Source organism: Adiantum capillus-veneris, chromosome 13, assembly GCF_014529385.1.
Source record: "Adiantum capillus-veneris isolate H3 chromosome 13, ASM1452938v2, whole genome shotgun sequence".
Taxonomy (NCBI): Eukaryota; Viridiplantae; Streptophyta; class Polypodiopsida; order Polypodiales; family Pteridaceae; genus Adiantum; species Adiantum capillus-veneris.
This window is the reverse complement of record NC_140943.1, coordinates 52,672,285-52,691,911: the sequence shown is the minus strand read 5'-3', so window position 1 is coordinate 52,691,911 and position 19,627 is coordinate 52,672,285. Positions and strand designations below refer to the sequence as shown.

Genomic DNA, 19,627 nt, shown 5'->3' with positions numbered 1-19,627 from the left:
CAGGACTCGAGCTCGACAACATTGCAAGGTCCATTATTTGCATCCAAATTTTCATGCGCATGCGTTTGCTTGGCGCAACACATAAACGCTACGGGGCAGGGCAGGGCTGCCGTTTCTTATAATTTTTTGGAGAGACCACATTGCCAGCTCTCCACCATACCTTTGGATGGCACCTCTATATGACGTGCACAATATACTTTGCACTTTCAGTGTGACGTTTCATTGCAAGACGATATGTTTAACTACTCACACTAATTTTATTGTAGCTTGACTCACATATCGGACTGTTGATTGGACAATCAAAAAACAAGAGTACAACATTGCAGGTGAGTAAAGTACCTCATTTATTGTTGTAATTCATTCATGCTTTATCTACTTGCTTGTTTTAGAATTTTCTGCATTACTTCCTTTGTTGTGGTTTATTTGGATCTCATTTTCAGAACTATACACTCAATGTCGACCAACATCTGCAAGTGAGTTACACACAAATTTTTGCATACGGTCTGCTTGCCAAATGTATGTGATGTATTACAATAGTGAATACACAAGTAGTGAATGCATGTGGTGTATCATAGTAGTGCTTGGTCATCGGAGTGTATATCCATTTCACGCAATGCCCTCCTTCCCAATTAATTAGTTTTGCTCTTGTTCCCTTCAGTGTTAGCTGTCAAAAGTCAATTTGCATGTCCTATTATATTCTATAGATGTTATATAGCAAGGCCCGCCAAGCAAGACTAGTTCTTTCTTAGTAGCGTCTTCCAATTCTAACGCAAAAGCCCCTGCAACAACCAAGACGTCCATCGCCATGGCCGCAGACATCAAGAGCGCCTTGAAAGCTGCTGCTGCCATCTCTGATCAGCGGCATAAGATCGAACAGTATAAACTACTACTCTCCTCCATCATCTCCACGAACAATGTCTCCCATGCCAAGGCCTTCGTTGATCACAGTAAGCTCAACCGTTATTCTGCGCGAGTGAGAAGTTTACGTCTGCGTGCGTGTGTTTGAGAGAGAGAGAGAGAGAGAGAGAGAGAGAGAGAGAGAGGTAGAGAGAGAGTTTTTTAGTACACAGGGTGAGGTTTTTTTTTCTCTTATGCAGAATTTGTATGATTCTGTCGGTCCTTATAAAAAATTGTCTCTCTAGGATAGATTCCCGTATCCCCAAGAAGTGACAAAGCTTGTGCTGTTTGTTGAAGCTCTTGTATCTTGATGCTTTGCAGTGGTTTCCGATGAAGTTCCTTTGGTTGCATCCAGGCAACTACTGCAGACTTTTGCTCAGGATCTTGTAAAACTGGATCCAGAAGCTCATAAGGAGGTTGCTCAGTATGCTCTGATGCAGATTCAGCCTCGAGTAGTCTCCTTTGAAGAACAAGTTAGTAATGTTTGCATGGATTTTCTGGAATACATATTGAGGGAGGCTCAAGGGTTGAAAGAAGATTGGTGTCTAATTTTCAACGTTCTAAGTCTTGCAAAGACCTTTCCACACTTAGGCTTGATTTCATTTGTAGCAGCCTAAAATAATCTGCTGCTTCTTTTGGTTTATACGAAGCTGTAGTTGTTGTGCATGGAACCGATCTTGGTAGGCCACATGCACTCCAGATTTTTTCGTTGAAGTGTTCAAGAGGAATACTTGGATGGACTCTGGAGTGCTGCAGAAGCAATGGTCATTGGTGCATGCTGGTAGAGACACAGAGAGAACATCTCCCTTTGGTGTTCCTTCAAAGCTCACTCCAGTCTAGTCCACTTCTTTGACATAGCTCATTCAGCTTCATCTGACCTGTCTATTTGCGGTCTTTTTCCTGTTCAAGTGCCGCCCAAGTAACCCATGAGCCTGTTACCTGGAGATAATGGAGGAGGACACTATGGTCATTGATGCTGCTTTACATTCCTTTACTGGACGGAATTTGGTCCAATTTCCCGTTAGTTTTGAGGGTCATCTCCTGGGCAGCCTTGTGAGGTCATTCTCTGATCATAGGTCTTGGGCAGTGCCCGTGGTTTGTCATAGCACATATGATCAGAGTTAAACTTGTGCCCCTAGCCTCAATTTATAGCCATTGGGTCCCAAAAGCACGTAAAACATCTGCTATTTACATAACCCATATGGGGTGATTTTGTGACAAAAATTTACCCATTTCGTCTGCTTGTTGGACATTTTCAGTTAAGACAATAAATATTACAACTTTGATGATCAGTGTGCATTGTAGTGTCTACACCAAGCAAATAATAACTCAAAGCATGAATCACCTCTAAGAGCTCTTTATTGTACTGTAACCGTCGACTTGCTGATGCCATGCGCCAACGTAAATAGATCTTAAACAACTGAAAATAGAAAAGAAACTCTGCATGCTTGATAGGACGCAAAGTTTGGCCCCCAAATAGGTGCCTTGGGTGGTATTTCTTTATTTTATTAAAAATTTGTGACTTTGTTGCAAATACAATTGTTCCGTATGAACCCACCTTGAAGTTTTGAGTTACAATTGAGGCCCTACCCTTTAATTTATAGGCACCTTGCCAAAAGGCAACTCTAAATCAAATGCCGCTTATACAAGCATATGAAATATTGGCGTGAATAATGCTGGTCAATTACCAACACCCTTAAAAGAATTGCCACATCAGCAGTAGTGCCACGTTAGCACCTCCGCACGTGTTAAGAGTTCTGGCATCTCTCTGGATTCTTCCAGTCGGTCCCAGTTTCTCCCAGGGATAGGTGTTAGGGAGTGAGGGTTGTTTTGTGGCTGTGCCCGGCCAGTGTGAAGTTGTTTTCTCATGTCGGGATCCTCCAGTCATGTTTAGCTCAGGGTTTTGGCTAAGTTCGCTATCCATGTAGGTTCTTGCCACCCTAGGTTTTTTTCCCAGTTGCTCCCTGCCTTCCCAGGCCCTCTTTCTGACAGTTCTCCCTATTAGGGGCTTTTTACCCCTGTTGTGGGGTTTGAGATTTTGCAGCCAGGAGGGGCCTATATGTAGGTCTCTGGGGGAGCACCTTGAGGCATTGCTGAGCAGCCGAGTAGGGTGCCCTTGTGAGCAGCTCTTTGCCACAGCCGTGGGGAGACCAGATTTGCTAGCGTTTTCATTAGGTCCAGCCTAGCGTTTTTGGCAGGCAGCAGGGTAGCGTTTTTGGCATGTGATGTGGGCAGCATGCGGGCATGAACAGCAGATCCAGCCTTGCGTTTTCTCCTCAGGACACCCTCGTGTGCGATCCCAGGCATAGGCAGAGCATCTTGATGACGGTGCGGGCCTAGGAGAGTAGAGATATTCAGCCATCTAGAGGGCAGCCATACATGGCTAGTCTTGAGGCATGTAGATCTCTCTCCCCATATTTGGGTAGGTGTCAGTAGGAGGAGCATCTTAGGGTTGGATGCCCATGTTGAGGCTGTGTCAGTGGTCTCGTGTGCAGAGCGGTTGGCAGTGTTAGTAGCAGTCGTAGTTGTGTGTACCTCGGGTCTAGCCATGAGGCATGTGAGATATATGCTAGGGCCACCCTTGGTCAGTTGTACGAGCAGCTTGTTATGAGCATGGAGAGCCTTTCCCAGATCTCTCTCTCTCTCTCTCTCTCTCTCTCTCTCTCTCTCTCAGATTTCCTGTCTCTTTCTACCTCAGTGATGTCTCTTCTCTATAGGTGCCTTCTTCAAGTGTTTGGCATTGCAGGTGTTCTAGATTGGAGTTGAGGTGTTCATTGGATCACGAGCGAGTTCTTCTCTTCATTGCATTTACCGCTGCCACCTTTGACATGGTATTAGAGCTTTAAATGGCACGACCACCTTGGATGCTCGAATTTGGCTGATCCGATACCGTTTTGGACTTGATTGAGAGAGAAGAAGCTTGCTGGTTTTTCCTGGTTTTCTCCAATATGGGGTAGATTTGAGTATGTGGAGGCCTTGGATCCTCGTTTACGGCTTCCCCGGCTTTACCCTTGTTTACCTCGACCTCTCTTCACCGAGGGGAACCCGATGGAGGTTGTAGGATGTGTACCAGTGGTGTATCGCTTTGCTTTTCCTTGATAAAGTCATGTTGCCTTGCCTTCCGGCAAGGGGAGCATGCATGGGGGGGTTGGGTCCAGAGGGGGAGCTATTCATTTCCAGCTTATTCATTAGAGAGAAGTGTTTGGACAACAGTAGGATCTTCTTCAACACTTTTCGAGTAGGTTTCTATGGCTGTGTTTTCTTCGAGGAGATGGATTGGCAGATTTGTTGTGCCTTTTGCAAATGCACGTCTTTCTTGGAATTGGCGACAGAGGTATCCGATGGGTAGTAGGTTGATAATTCAATTGCACTTTTGTACCAGATTGTGGATGACAGAGTGTTATGTCTCGCTCACAGGAGAGGGGATCTAGCCCAGATGTCGTCGGGATGGACGTCCAGTGTCCAGGTGGACGTAGTGTGAACACGGCCAGTGTGGCCGGCCATTATTATAAAAGGGAGGCCAAGGCCTCATTTGGGGTTATCGACCCCCATCGGCAGAGTGCCTGTGGTTAGCCCGTGAGGCTAGGAGTGCGCGAGGTCACCTCGAGGAGGTGAGGCCGGGTGGTATGGGACGCTTGGTCTTACAGGTGCATGCCTACGTCCTCGGACGTTGGCCCCATCACGGGGGAGCTACCGGATGGTGGCTTTGGTCGGGTGGTTCGTCCGACGTGTATCTGTAGGCGGTCTGTGTAGCCGGGAGATCCTCTCTCCTCATTCGTTTCACAGAGGGGGATCTCTTTCCTTCTTGAAGCAGAGGATGTTCTTTGATTTTCTCTTGTCCATCTAAGGATGGAAGTTCCAGTTTTGGCTTCAAGTGACTCTTGCTCATGCGGCATGTAGCAGTTGAGGTGCATGTTCTAGTGCTTGTGTTGGAGTTGGCTTTGATAGGCAGAGGGGGATATTTCTATCTTTGGAACCACTTCTTGTTTGATCATCCCACTTCCGTGGTTGGGGTTTAGAGGTGAAGCATGTGGTGCCAGACCCTTAGCCGACAATGACACTAGTAAGGAGGTTTTGTTGGAGTGTGGACTTCTCCTATCTCCATGTTCACTTCTTCCACAATGGTAGTGTGTCCCTACAGGTTGGATCAATCCTTTGCCCTTTTGTGAGCTTGTTAGTATCAGTTGTGGGACAATTTACGATCTTTCGTGAGCTAGTTAGCAACAGTTTTGAGACAGGTTTGCAACCTTCTATGTGCAGTAGTCTTGATGTTCGACTACAGATCCTTTGGATGACAGGTTTGCACATAGTAACTGTAACTGGTTCGTAGTCCAAGAAGGACCACTATCCACCTTAATGAAATAACATGTCGGTCTAAGGATAAGGGAAGTAGATGTGTCCTAAATGATACAGTCTCTAGGGATCAATGTGGAAGACAAGGACTCGGATGCACGAAGAAGAGCAACCGTCACACCATAGATCAGAAAGACGAAGCAACCACCTTTGGATCCTTTGGATGACAGGTTTGCACATAGTCTAGGAGAACCAGATTTGGTTCCAAGTTCCACATGTATATTTTCTTTCGGATTCACCTACCTCGGGTGATCCAGTTACACAGGTAGAGACTGTTGGAGAGTTATGACAATTATTCTTGGTTCGAGTGTTTCTCCAGCCAATTTGGGAGTCAGTTTCCGCGGACTACTTCCTTTCAGTACCAGTGGTTCCATGTGCAGCGAACAAGATTGACAGTTTATTTGGTGACTTTCTATAGCACCTTGTTTTTCTCTTGCAAAGCCTGGGTGCAGGGGCTCCTTGTCATGTTAGCTACAGTCTCAGTATTGATGTGTGTTCCTTTCTGCTGGATGTTTGTTCTCTCGGAATGTGTTTAAGACAGATGCAAATTAGATAGTAGTTTCACTCTCAGTTCGGATAAAGTTCCTTTAGATACAGTTTGCAGTTCATCATTGTATATGGTGGTTGGTGTAGTTCTTTGGTTTTTCATCATCGGACAATTGATTTCTCATTAGCTTTGGTTGTCCCATTCTTCGAACTTCCCGTAGCAGCTTGGAGATTCTGGCATGTGGTATACCGGAGGTGCATATTTCTGTCTCTTTCCTCGAGGGTGGAGCATTCTAGAGTTGAGAAATGATCTGGATACTAGTAGTTTATGCCTTTACCCTATGTTTTGATACATTCTCTTGGAGCGTTCATAAAAAATAACTCTTGCAGATGCTGGTTGTGCGACTTGTGAGGCGGTTGAGTTGAGGAGATTCTTGATAGAGCTTGATTCACTGTTAGCGGACAACATTTTACTGCCCAGACGTCTCTCGGGGGTAGCAAGTTGGATCGTATACTGCAGAGTTTGTAGCAAATATCCTCGTCCACAAAACCCTCTCTTTCCAGTTGTAGATTGCTCACTCCAGCTTCTTGGTCCGACTTCCTTTTAAGGAGCTAAGAGGGGGTGTTAAGAGTTCATGGATTCTTCCAGTCTGTCCCAATTTCTCCCAGGGATAGGTGTTAGGGACTGAGGGTTGTTTTGTGGCTGTGCCCAACTAGTGTGAGGTTGTTTTCTCATGTCGGGATTCTCCAATTATGTTTAGCTCAGGGTTTGGCTAAGTTCCCTAGCCATTTGGTTTCTGCCGCCCTACGTTTCTTTCCCAATTGCACCCTGCCTTCCCAGGCCCTCTTTCTGACAGTTCTCCATATTAGGGGATTTTTAAGTTCTGTCGTAGGGTTTTGTTTAAGGATTCTAGTTGCTAATCCTTCATTAATTACTTAAACTCATGATTAAGACTTAAGAAACTTGAACTGTACTAAAAAACAAGACTCTGTGTTGATTTATAGAATGTACTACAAGGGCTCCTTATATAGGAGACAGAGACACAAATGAAAAGACATGTCTCTTGGTGAAGAGACATGACTTTATACGTAAAGACACATCCTTTCGGCGAAGAGCTGCAACCATTGGGCGCAGAGTCGCACCCGTAGAGCAAAGGGGTGTGACCAATCGTCAAAGGAGTGTGGCTTTTGGTGAAGAGGCACGTCTCTTGAACGAAGGGTCGTGACCATCCAAGCGTAGGGGTTCTCCTTGGCATGGCACTTTGCGTATCTGCAACTAGGAGTGTATGTAATACGGCAACATAGTCACAATCGTGACATTCCCTCCCTCTTTAAATAAAACCCAGGGTAGTTGTAGAAATGTGATGTGTCAACCACTGAATATTCCTAATTGGATGAGAGTGCCTGGGTATATAATTTTAGTGCATCAAGACACCCGCGGAAGATCAGTGCGGACTGGGTGTTATGGCTAATTTTACTACGCCGGAATATCAAGAGTTTCGATCTGGACGAAAGGAGAAGCAAACTCCTTAACAAAAGAGCCGAAAAGAGAAGCCAACTCCTTAACCAAAAAAAAGCAAACGGATTGTTCCTCAGAATGTCTCTCGGAAATCTTTGAGCTAACTTGAGTTGTTTTGCAGATATGTTGAAATCGCGGACGATTAGTCTCTTTCAAGAAGGGGGGAAATTGCTTACGTGTCAAGCCACTGAAGAATGGAGCCGACTTGCGGATCCCGGTCGAGGGGCCTAAACCCTAGAAGAAGCAGAAGAAGGATTGCGTGGGAAACTAATGACGTGGCAAAGCTGTACGGAATCCTGGGTTTCACGCTTGCATGTTGACGTGGCAACTGTACGGATTTTTCGCAATCTCCATTGACAGTGCTGACGTGGCAATTGTACGGATTTTCGCGTTTTAGGTTGATGACATGGCAATTGTACGGATTTTTGCAAAACGCGTTGGCAACTTTTGGCACTTTTTGACCAGCTGCTTTTGAGTTTAAAGCTTTTCATGTAAACTGCTTTTAATGGCCAAGGGCCTTTAAATATGAGGCTAGGGCTCATTCTCTGACACACTTCTGTGAGAAGGTGCTAAGCGTGGAGTACGTGCTTGTACATTGATGATGCAATATAAAGAAATACCGAAAGGGGCACAAAGGTTTGGGGCCAATACTCTCTGGGGTGGAATTCCGTCACTTTCTGTCGCGTGTTGTCTCTCTCTCTCTCTCTCTCTCTCTCTCTCTCTCTCTGTGTGTGTGTCTCAGTTCAGTAGTTCTTGAAGTGCTAAAAGTCTGTTTAGTTTGTTCTTTTCTATCGGCACGTGGTGCCCGTCTTGTGATAGTGGTATAAGAGCCGGACCTTTTTTAGGTTATTTGTGGTGGGAGTGACTAGGTAGTCATTGAGTAGCTTCATACCGCAGACCGTTTGTCTCGGGGGAGTGCTCAGCGACGCTGTTTGTTGTGTATGTAACATGCATATGTGAGCATTTGTGTTGCATTGTGATATGCCAACCATTGAATTTTCAAAATTGGATGAGATTGCTTGCGTATGTAATTTTAGTGCATCAAGACACCCGTGGAAGTTCGGTGCGATCTGGGTGTGATGGCTAATTTTACTACGCCGGAATATCAAGAGTTTCGATTTGGACGAAAGGAGAAGCCAACTTCTAAAAAAGCCATAAGGAGAAGCGAACTCCATAACCAAAAAAAAAGCAAAGGGATTGTCCCTCAGAATGTCACTCAGAAATCTTCGAGCTAACTTGAGTTGTTTTGCAGATATGCTATAATCGCGGACGTTTATTCTCTTTCAAGAAGGGGGGATGTCACAAATTGCTAACGTGTCAAGCCACTGAAGAACGGAGCTGACTTGCGGATCCCGGCCGAGGGGCCTATACCCTAGAAGAAGCAGAAGAAGAATTGCGTGGGGAACTGATGGCATGGGAAAGCAGTACGGAATCCCGGATTTCACACTGGCATGTTGACGTGGCAAGTGTACGGATTCCTGCAATCTCCGTTGACAGTGATGACGTGGCAGTGGTACGAATTTTCGCGTTTTACGTTGATGACGCGGCAACTGTACAAATTTCCGCAAAACGTGCTGGCAGCTTTTGGCACTTTTTGACCAGTTGCTTTTGAGTTTAAAGCTTTTCATGTAAACTGCTTTAAATGGCCAAGGGCCTTTAAATATGAGGCTAGGGCTCATTCTCTGACACACTTATGGGAGAATGTGCAGAGCATGGAGTACCGGCTTGTACTGTGTTGATATAAAGAAATACCGAAAGGGGCGCAAGTTTGGGGCCAATACTCTCTAGGGTGGAATTCCGCCATCCCGTGTCGTGTGTCCTCTCTCTCTTTGAGTTCAATTGTTATTGAAGTGCTAATAGTTTGTTCAGTCTGTTCTTTTCTATTGGCACGTGGTGCCCCGTCTTGTGACACACAACCCCAAGTGGGCTGGAAACAGAGAAAACAGCAGTGGTATATGGCTGAAATCTGGTGGAAATGGAGAGGATACGGGCCGGCAAGCCACCGGATGCCAAGCCGGTGATGTAGGCAAGATTTGTAGAGGGCAATTGCCTAGCGCCCACCTCTGCTGAAAACGCAGCAGCAAACCAAAAGACGCAGCAAGGTCCAAAAAACGCAAGCTGTCCCAAAAACGCAGATCTTGCCTAAAAACACCAAGCAAATCTGGTGCCGATCTGGGACGTTTTTGTTACAAGGAGGGTGGTACCTGCAAGGGGACATGTTGATCATGTCTTGAAGCAGCAAAACGGAAGCCAGATCCAAAAACGCTAGAAGGTTGAAAAATGCTAGGTCTCTTGAAGGAGTTTCCCGCAACGGAAAGTTGCACAAAGGCTAGCGCTAGGCCTTAGAAGCTGGATAGCTGGCTGATCTGGTCCCTTTGGAGGAAAACCTCATGCTGATGGTGAAGCGCTGGTCCCATGGAGAGCCTGAAGCTGCTGATACCATGTGAGAGTGCGCATGTGCGGAAGCGTGAGAGAGGAGAGAGAGGCAGTAGACAAACGCTAGAGATGGTGAAGAGGGGGCGATCAGCCCCCCATGACTACCATGAGCAGAAGACCCTTAGTACAATCAGTATGATGGAAGTTGGTACCCCCTTCGCCCTATAAATAGGTGCCCAAGGCCTGATATAACACCCCCCTCCCCCCCGACCCAACAAGAAAATGATATATGGAAATATATGAGGGCGCCCGGCCCCAAAACTCGAGCGGCTGGACTAGGAGCAACCTAGACTATGGGTTCCCAGCCCGGAGACATACTAGCCGTACAAGTATGCCCTAGACCTGTGGTGCAACAGTAGTGTAAGTCTGACATGTTCGATGCTCAACAGCGGAGCAAAACGGCACCAAAAGACAATCCGGCCAAAAGCCCTTTCAAAAATGTGTGCATCCTCTCCTATAAAAGATTTTACAAAGCATAAAAAAAAAAAAAACTTTGGTATTTATTGGCTCGTGCAGACAACTGAGCCCCTTTTGGTATTCTTTGTGCATTGCCCAACACTTGGCAGCCCTTATTTAGCACCTCTTGCATGGGGCTTGGACACATTGGCCCTTTCCATTTCCATCTCTGTGAGAACCGCCCCTTACGGGCCTCGGGATCTTTCTCTCCCCTTATCCTCCCACGCCGTCGTTGCTCCCCAAGGCCTCCCTCAAAAAATATTTGGCGTGGGACACGACCCCATGACACTGCCACGTCATCATGCCCACCGCCGTCGTCAATGGCCACCAAAACCACCGCGCGTCGCCCTTGCACGGCCACACGCAGCATCAACCAAAGAACTCCATAGCCAACACCTTCGGGGCTCCACGTGGCACGAGCTCCCTCCTTGCTCGATGCCTTCAAATGGCGCTCTCTAGGGCTTTATACCATGCGTTCCTCTTTGCTGGCTTTGCATATGGGACCAATATGCTGACACGTGGCAGGTCGCCATGCCTTCACCTCCAAAGCCTTCAAAAATCACCACCACAAACTTCAAAAAAATCTTTTTTTATGTCAACATCTTTGCATGGTCATGTCATGCCTGAAGCTCCAATCTCGGAACAAGGAAATTCTCCTCAAAGTTGGCATTGCCAGCCTCTACCTCACCTGTCTCGGCTACATTTCGACTTCGCCAAGCCCTCCAATGCAGGCAATCAAAACCACCAAAAAACATATGGCAACTTCTAGCTGGCAATAGAACCCTTTACCTAGTTGTAACTCACTGATCGAGCATCCGATTGACAAGCAGTCACTACCTGCTAGCTTCACATGCTCTCCTCTATCTTCCCGAACCTCATTGAGCTTCAAAAAACCTTTGGAAGCGGGCAAACTAGCACAGACTGTGACAAACTGCTGACGTGTCAAAGCTTAAAGAATGGAGCCAACTTACAGATGTCGGTCGAGGGGCCTAAACCCTAAGAAGAACAAGTAACAGAAGAAGTCCTCCCAACTTATGGGGACCCCGTCCGATGGGACCCCAAGTGACATAAAGGATGAAAATAAAGTAGGACCCAAAAACACGCAAAAATTGATGACGTGGCAGATTTTTGAAAATTACATTGGCATGATGACGTTGCAGGCTGTACGGATTTTCGCGTTTTGCGCTGGCTGACGACGTGGCAGGTTGTACGGATTTCTGTAAATTACGCTGATAGCTTTTGGCATTGCTTTTTGGACGAGAAGCTTTTGAGTTTTAAAGGTTTTTAACTCTAACTGCTTTTTAGGCCAAGGGCCTTTAAATATAAGGTTAGGGCTCATTCTCTGGCATGCTTCCTGGAGAAGGTCAGAGTCTGGAGTATCGGCTTGTACTGTGTTGATGCAATATAAAGAAATAACAAAAGGGGCGCAAAGGTTTGGGGCCAATACTCTCCGGGGTGGAATTTCGCCACTCCGTGTCGCGTGTCGTCTCTCTCTTTCAGTTCAGTTGTAATTGAAGTGCTAAAAGTTTGTTCAGTCTGTTCTTTTCTATTGGCACGTGGTCCCCGCCTTGTGACAGTGGTATCAGAGCATCAGGCGTGTGCTTTTCTGAAAGCATACCTGTCTTACAAAAGAGCAGATAGAGCTGTTGGAATTTTATTTGAGGGATCTTCGCTCTCCAACCCGGACTTACTAGCCACTCCCACCCTTACTTCATCGCGCATCGGGCGCGCTCCCGTCTTCATCGCTCATGTCTTACAAGGCATAAGCCAATTAAGATCACTTGCAAGAGAAGGATCCAGATTTGTTTCAAGTTACTGTTTTTCTCAGAAGCAGTGCCATGCAGATGTTGATGTCTATAGCTACCAAGCAGCATACTCCAAGTACTTGGCAAGCTTTCAAGAAATTTGTTTTTGCTCGAAGTTATATGGTTTTTGACATCTTCCTTCAGAGTGCAACTTCTGGCAGAGTGGGGTATCCTGAAATGCTTGTCATGGAAACCTTAGCAGATTATAACTTGAAATTTCTCGACATCTCTCAGTAGATGTCTCTTCACGAGCAGATGACCTTGGAGGTACAATGTGATTGCTATCTTGGGACTACCATCCGCCAAAGAAACACTGTCTGTCCAAGAGTTGATGGACCATGCTGTGCTTGGCTATGACCTTACGGAATGAACCTAACCGTAATTTTTGGTGCAGGTTCCAGGATGGAAAGTCAGTCGATTTTTCGAGCTCGATTGATGTCGAGATTGCTTTTAAGTTTGACTTCTGTTTGATCTTGTTTGGAATCTGTTTGAAATAGATGGTATCTGTTTTGAACCTGTCTTGGTGCCGATTTGAACCGTTTGACTCTGGTTTTAATACTGGTTTCAATGATTGGTGATTTTACTCCCGAGTGGAGTAGAAAAGATGTTTGAGAATGCTTGTTCATACTCATGGCCCGGACCCTTGTGGTTATTTACGGGGGGAGTATTGTTGTTGTTACTCATGGCCCGGATCCTTGTGGTTATTTACGGGGAGAGTATTGTTGTTGTTACTCATGGCGCGGACCCTTGTGGTTATTTGCGGGGGGAGTATTGTTGTTGTTACTCATGGTCCGGACCTGCATGGTTATTTACGGAGGGAGTATTAAGAAGTCTGAGCAGTGGTTACTCTCGGCACCTCCAAACGACGCAGGCTACGGTCTGGGGGGCGTTTGGTTGTAAAAGGCCTCTATCTCTCATGGCCTGGACCAATTTAGGTTATTTGCGGGAGGAGTGATGAGGGAGTCATTGAACAGCTCATGGCCCAGACCTGGATGGTTATTTGCGGGGGGAGTGTTCATTGGCGGCTTTATGTTTCTATGTCTTGTAACATGCGTATGTGAGCATTTGTGTTGCATTGTGATGTGCCAATTATTGAATATTCCTAAGTGGATGAGATTGCCTGGTATGTAATTTTAGTGCATCAAGACACCCGTGGAAGATGAGTACGGTATGGGTGTGATGGCTAATTTTACTACGTCGGAATATCAAGAGTTCCGATATGGACGAAAGGAGAAGCTAACTCCTTGATCAAAAGAGCAGAAAGGAGAAGCTAACTCCTTGATCAAAAGAGCAGAAAGGATTTTTCCGATCCAAGTGCATGGGACGCGAGCTCGCTACTGCTGCCCACCTGCACACTTCTTGCTTCACTCCCCCCCCTTCCCTCCCCTCCTCAGCTCTCTGCCTCTCCCCCCTCCCCCACTGCCCCGCTGCCTGTCATCCTGTGCCGCCCCCAGCCCGCCCGCACTGCCTTCAGCCCGCCCGCTGCTTGCCCTCCGCCCCCCCCCATCACCCCCTCCTCTACCCCCCGCCTCGGTTTCTCCTCGTCATCCGTTGCAGTTCGGCCTCCTCGGCAGTGCTTCGTTTTTGGGGCAGTGTCTCCTGTGCCTGATTGCAGCGTCCGCCCGTTCACCTCTTCTTATGACACAGCAGTAGACACAGATGGAGGCTCCAGCTTCGCCACAGAGGGACTCGCCAGAAGCCCCCTCGCCCGACCCCGCTGAGCCCACCATTCGACTTGCTCTATGGCCGACAGAGCAAGCGAGCCTAGCCGCTGAGATAGAGCATTTGCAGGCGACTTCGGTCATCTGCAAAATTCTCGACACCCGTCCTAGCAGAGGAGAGCTGCGAGACCTTCTCCAGACCTGCCTTCTCGCAGAGGTGGGCAAGATCTTGGATGTCCAGATTCTCGGATGGGGGTACTACCAGATCGAGTTCGAGACCTTCGAGATGGCTTCCAAGGTCATAGCTATGAGTCCATTGGCCATCCGAGCATCACGCGCCCACTTTCGACAGTGGCGACATGGTTTTGACCCGACTTCGGATGTGCTAGTAGAGGAGGCAGACATCCCCATCTCAGTCTGCTTTCCGGGTTTACGGAGGGAGTACCTACCACTTCTTTCCAGGATTGGCTCCGCCATCGGGAGTGTCCTGTAGACACCTCGTACGGCAGCATCCCCTCAGTTCGAGTTTTGGTCAGAAATACCCACACGCTCCCGAAGGTCATCCTTCTGCCTCGGGTGAGTGGGGGTTGGTTTAGACAGAGTGTGGAGTACTCGGGCCTCCCGAACCAGTGCTTCATTTGCAGACAGATGGGCCACCTAGCGAAGGCCTTTCCACGGAGGAGGCAACGACCTGCACCTCAGCCTCAGCCACAGCCACAGCCTGCCAAGGCTGGGCCGCAGCCACAGCCAGCGGCACAGCGCACAGATTCAGAGCCACCCTCTGAGCTTGGGGCTCCAGCGGAGGAGGGGTGGCAGCAGGCCCGTGGCCGTCGACGCCAAGGGCCACAGCGACAGCCTGGCACTCAGAGTGGCCCTCAGGTGCCTACTCAGCAGCAGTGGGTTCCCACGGGAAACCGCTTTGGTCCTCTTGAGCAGGAGGAGCCCCCTACGCAAGCCTCCACCTCCGCTTCACCCTCGCCAGCCGCCCCCCCTTTCAGAGTTCCCCTCCTCCTCCTCATCCTCCCCCCTGCCCTCTGCTCCCGTCCACTCCCCACCTCGCCCCTCTACCCTTGTCGCCCCACCCCGCTCCTCCCCCCCCCCCCTTCTCCCCCCCCCTCCTGCTCCAGTTCCACAGTTGACTCAGGAGAGTGGTCTCTCGCTGGCGGCTAGGAGATCTCTTGGCAGCGCCTTTGCCACGAGTCGCCTAGCGAGAGAGGGTCAGCCCTTCTTGCGGCCCCCTTTGCAGATTCAGACATCTTCCCTTGCAGCTATCCCTCGTGGTCTGACGAGCATTGACCTCCGACGCCGCTGGGATTTCTTCGACTACGGGTTCACTCGCTTTCTCGGCGATTCCGCAGCAGACCACGAGGTAGCCTGCTTCAGGGTCCATGCTTTGTTCCTCGCCGCTAGGGGGACAGAGGCCTTGGACTCAGCAATTGGTTTCTCCTTCCCCCTTTGTGGTAGGGCCGAGACAGAGTGGTCCCTTGACTCAATGGTGGGATGGTTGCATACACAGGTTCTCGAGTTCTCTCACCACATGGGAGAACTTGGAGTTACAGATTTGCTGCAGACTTTGTGGCCACTGGCCAAGTTTGCGGTGACACCCCCAGACTCAGCAGGATGTAGGCACATTGTGGTGTACTTTTTTGCTGATACACAGTGTTTGCCTTGCTATGTATACATTCATGAGGACTCATGGACAGAGGAGGTTGCTTTACGCACAGCTCGCTCTGCTTGGGCTTGGGCTAGGCACTCACTGCAGTCTTGCCTATCTAGAGGACACTCGGATGCGGATTGCTCCCCATCCAAGCCAGCCTCGAAGATAGCCCGTCTTGCTGCTGCGGCAGCATCTGTTCTCTCTCGCTCCCCATGAGGATCGTCTCGTGGAACGTGCAGGGACTAGGTGGACCCCAATTTCAGCGACAGCGGGGCCAATTGCGTCAGGAGCTTCAGCGTTGCCTTGTGGGAGGAGAGATTGATCTCCTTATGCTTTAGGAGCACCATCTGTCTGAGAGCCGCATTCGACGATGTTGTCAGATTTTGCGTGGACGATATGATACCTTTTGGTCAGCTGCTTTTGGACCTGGAGGCATCCAGGGTGGGGTATGTATGACTATTGCGGACTCATTGCAGCAGCAGGCCATTGTGGGCAGAGGGATTATTGTGCCAGGCAGGGCTCAGTGGATTACTATGCAGGTTCAGGGTGGCCTCGTGGGCTTCCTGAACATCTATGCGCCCAATGTGGCGAGTGCTCGTGCAAAGTTTTGGTCATAGATTGTTGAGTCTTTGCCACAGGCTGACCATTGGTGTGTAGGAGGGGACTTCAACATGTTGTAGGACCCTTCTGACAGGATTGGAGGTAGCCATGCTACTGTGCATGGAGTCGAGTTAGCAGCTTGGGAGAGGTTGTGTATGACTTTGAGGGTCTCGGATACATGGCAGCACTTTGGCTTTGTGAGGCCTCCAGCGAGTCTTGCCTTCTCTAGATCGGACCACAGAGTGGGAGGAGTGAATCTATCGCGGATAGATCGCTTCTACACTAGTGACCACTTGAGTGACTTGGGGGGATCAGTGGGCATCCTGGCAGGGACATCCTTCTCGGACCATGCACCAGTGATCCTCACAATGGCACACAGGCAGAGGAGTGGGAGCACGATGCTTCGCATCCCAGAGCGGGTCTTGTTGGATTTAGCACTCAGAGAGAGGGTAGAGGCTCTCTGGACAGAGGGCATGGACAGCTAGGCTCTACCTGCAGACAGAGTGGCCTTAGGCCTAGCTCAGCTTAGCCACTTTTTTCTCCAGGAGTCTCTGGCTCGACGGGCTGCAGCGAGAGAGAAGGAGCAGCGTCTCAGACGAGGCATTGCTTCACTACAGAGGATGCAGGAGCAGCATCCAGACAGTCCATGGTTGGAGGAGCAGTTACAGTAGGCTCGACAGGAGCTTGCTTGCACAGAGGAGAGGCGTCATGAGTTTGCCTTTCACCGACAGGCATCTCAGTGGACTCAGGTGGGTGACAGGTGCTTTTTTTGAGACAGTGGGACCTCGACACTCGCATGCCAAGGTCAATCAGTTGAGGAGACCCGATGGGTCAGTTGTTTGTGAGCTCGAGGATATGCGTGCAGTTGCTACTGACTTTTACCGTGAGTTACTGTCGGTTGAGCCCCAGTCAGAGCGGCATGATGCATGCAGGGAGCAGGTTTGGGCACAGATGCCTTGTCTTGTGACTGAGGAGATGCGCCAGAGGCTAGAGATGGCTCTTCAGCTTGAGGAGCTGCACACGGCTCTTAGGGCCCTCCCTCGTGGTAGCTGTCCAGGTGAGGATGGGCTGACTCCCAGCTTCTTCTTGGAGTACTGGGACCTGCTTGGCCCAGATCTTTGTAGTGCCTTTCAGTACATTCTACACACAGGAGTGATGTCGGATAGCATGAGTGAGGGCCTGATTTACCTCATTCCAAAGGAGGGTGGCTCCTTGGATGAGATTCGACAGTGGCACCCCATCACCATCCTCAACTCAGCCTACAAAATTCTTGCCAAGGCTTTGAGTTTGAGGATTCAACCACTTTTGGAGAGCCTTATACATGGGACTCAGACAGGTTTTGTCAAGGAACGCAGTATCCTTGACAACATCTTCACTTTTTGGGAGGCTTCTGCCCTGGCACGGCTCCGTGGGGAGGACCTTGTGATTCTTCTTCTCAATTTTGAGAAGGCATACGACAGAGTTGATTGGGACTTTCTAGAGGGCACTCTACGCAGGATGGGCTTCTCAGATGCTTGGATCAGAGGGGTGTCAGCTTTGTACAGACAGGCTCACAGTCAGGTGCTTTTGGCAAGAGGTAGAGGTGAGCGCTTCATGCTCACACGATCGGTCAGACAGGGTTGCCCTCTTGCCCCCTTTCTCTTTCTGTTCTATGCGGAGGCGATGAGCAGATTTTTGGTGTCACAGCAGGTTGGTCTGAGGGGCTTAGCACTCCCTATTCGGGGAGATGAGCTTCTGGATGTTGAGTTTGCCGACGACTCAGCCTTGTACTTAGAGGGCCAGGAGGCCAATCTACACAGATGTGAGCAGGCTTTGGAGACCTTCTGTTGTGCATCGGGTGCACTGATCAACTGGAGCAAGACAGTGGCTTTCTCGGTTGGCAGTGCTCCTGTGCCAGATTGGATGCCAGGAGAGGGTTTTAGGTGGATTCCCCCAGGGACTGCAGTTCGGTACTTGGGTTGTCAGGTTGGTTTGGACTTGTCCCTCGAGCAACAGATTGCTCCTCTTCTCCTCTCCATCAGGAGAAAGCTATTACATTGGAGCTCAGCACGACTTTCGCTGGCTGGTAGAGTAGTAGTTGCCAACTAGGTGTTGTTGGCGACTATGTGGTACATCACTTCTTGCTGGATCTTCTCGAGTTCTTGTATTAGCCAGGTAGAGAGGCTGATCAGGAACTTCCTTTGGTCAGGTCGTGACACTCAGATTGCTCGAGCCAAGGTGGCTTGGTCGGTCATCACACTTCCTTGTTCTCAGGGAGGGCTTGGGATCATTGATCTAGCACAACAGAGCAGAGCCCTTCTTGGGAAGTTCGTCGTCAGAGGACTTCTTCCAGGCGAGGAGCCCTGGAAGGAGTTCTTGCTGCAGAGGCTTCGTGCCAGGGTGCCTTAGTCAGGAGGCCCTTAGTCAGGAGGCCCTTGGCAACCTTTGACCAGATGGATCTTTACAGAGTTGCGTCGAGTTGGTTTGAGCAAGAGACTGGAGGACCGCTTCGCTGTGAGTTTGATTTGATCTTGGGAGCTCTTACGGTGTGGCCTAGAGCAGAGACAGCCGACGTGCACGGAGGAGCGCCTACGGCAGCCCCTCGTCTGGAACCCCATGGTTAGCACTCAAAGAGGCCACTTGGTTGGGAGTCGGCCTCATGTTTCTTGGGGTCCCATGGCAGCAGGTCCAGCGCGCTCTCTAGGTGATTGGCTAGAGTTCACAGGTTTGTCAGAGGAGGTGCAGGGTTTCCAGCTACAGTGCATGAGAGGGGTGCAGAGCATGTGTCAGGACATCTCAGAGTTAGTTCCAGCTGAGTGGCTCACGTCTCTCGAGCCGGTAGCACCCCGATGGATGGGAGCCTTCACACGATTGGGGTTCTCATTTCAGTCAGGGCCTGCTCAGAGACTGTCCCAGCCCTGTTCTTCGAGCTTCAGGGTGGGGGACGATTACAGCGAGTTACAGTAGAGGCCCCGCAGGTAGCAGAGTGTTGTTTCGAGAGGATCCGAGTTGTGGGCATCTGTGGGAGGACTTGCGTCATAGACCCTGACCCAGCAGCTCTTGAGACTGGACACTGGAGGCTATGGGCTTGGGAGTGTTGTCCATTGACACGAGTACAGTGGGATCCTGGTGAGTGGCTATGGAGGGACCCCTTCTCTTCTGCAAACCGCCCAAGAGTCCCCTTCTTTCAGTAGAGTGTTCGGCTTGGACGTCATATACTTGCAACACAGAGAGAGGCCCGCCCCGCTGCAGCACGTCATTGGCAGGAGGAGGGCCTCACAATCGAGTTCTTGGCAGCCTTTTGGCAGAGGCTGTGGGACTCCAGACAGCCGAGGTGCGTCACTTTGTTTCAGTGGCTGGTTGCACACAGAGCCACTGCAGTAGGGAGTTGGCTTGTGCATAGTGGTCTCTCGGCCGCATGTGCAGCTTGTGACCAGTTGGTGGAGAGTTAGCGTCATTGTCTTTGGGACTGTCCCTCGGCCCAGCAGGTGTGGCTACGAGTTCTTCGGCTGATGCCTGCTCTCTCCACAGCTCGACAGTACACTTGGGGAGCAGCGGCCTGGTCCACACTCACGGGCCCAGCACTTCAGTTTGAGCTATCTTCCACCAGCAGAATGATAGTGATGCAGGGGGGGCGACCTACACTCCAGCCTGCTACAGAGCTTGCTCCACAGGAGTGGTGCAGTGAGAGAGAGGAGTGTTGGGAGCTCATCAGTGGCCTGACACTTTGGTTCATCTGGCGGGCCCGCTGTTTCCGCATCTTTGAGGCTCGCCCTGT

General features: G+C 49.5%; 1 protein-coding gene across 1 annotated transcript in view; it reads left to right on the top strand.

Annotated features, from left to right (window-relative positions):
- Positions 1-740: 740 nt before the first annotated feature.
- The window catches only part of COP8 (Proteasome component (PCI) domain protein), a 60,009-nt gene continuing 41,122 nt past the window's right edge, over positions 741-19,627 (top strand). Inside the window, exons 1-2 of the mRNA XM_086526765.1 lie at positions 741-947; positions 1,219-1,370. Coding sequence (XP_086382891.1) covers positions 806-947; positions 1,219-1,370 — 294 coding nt within the window. The 5' untranslated portion in view covers positions 741-805. The remainder of the gene's footprint in view (positions 948-1,218; positions 1,371-19,627) is intronic.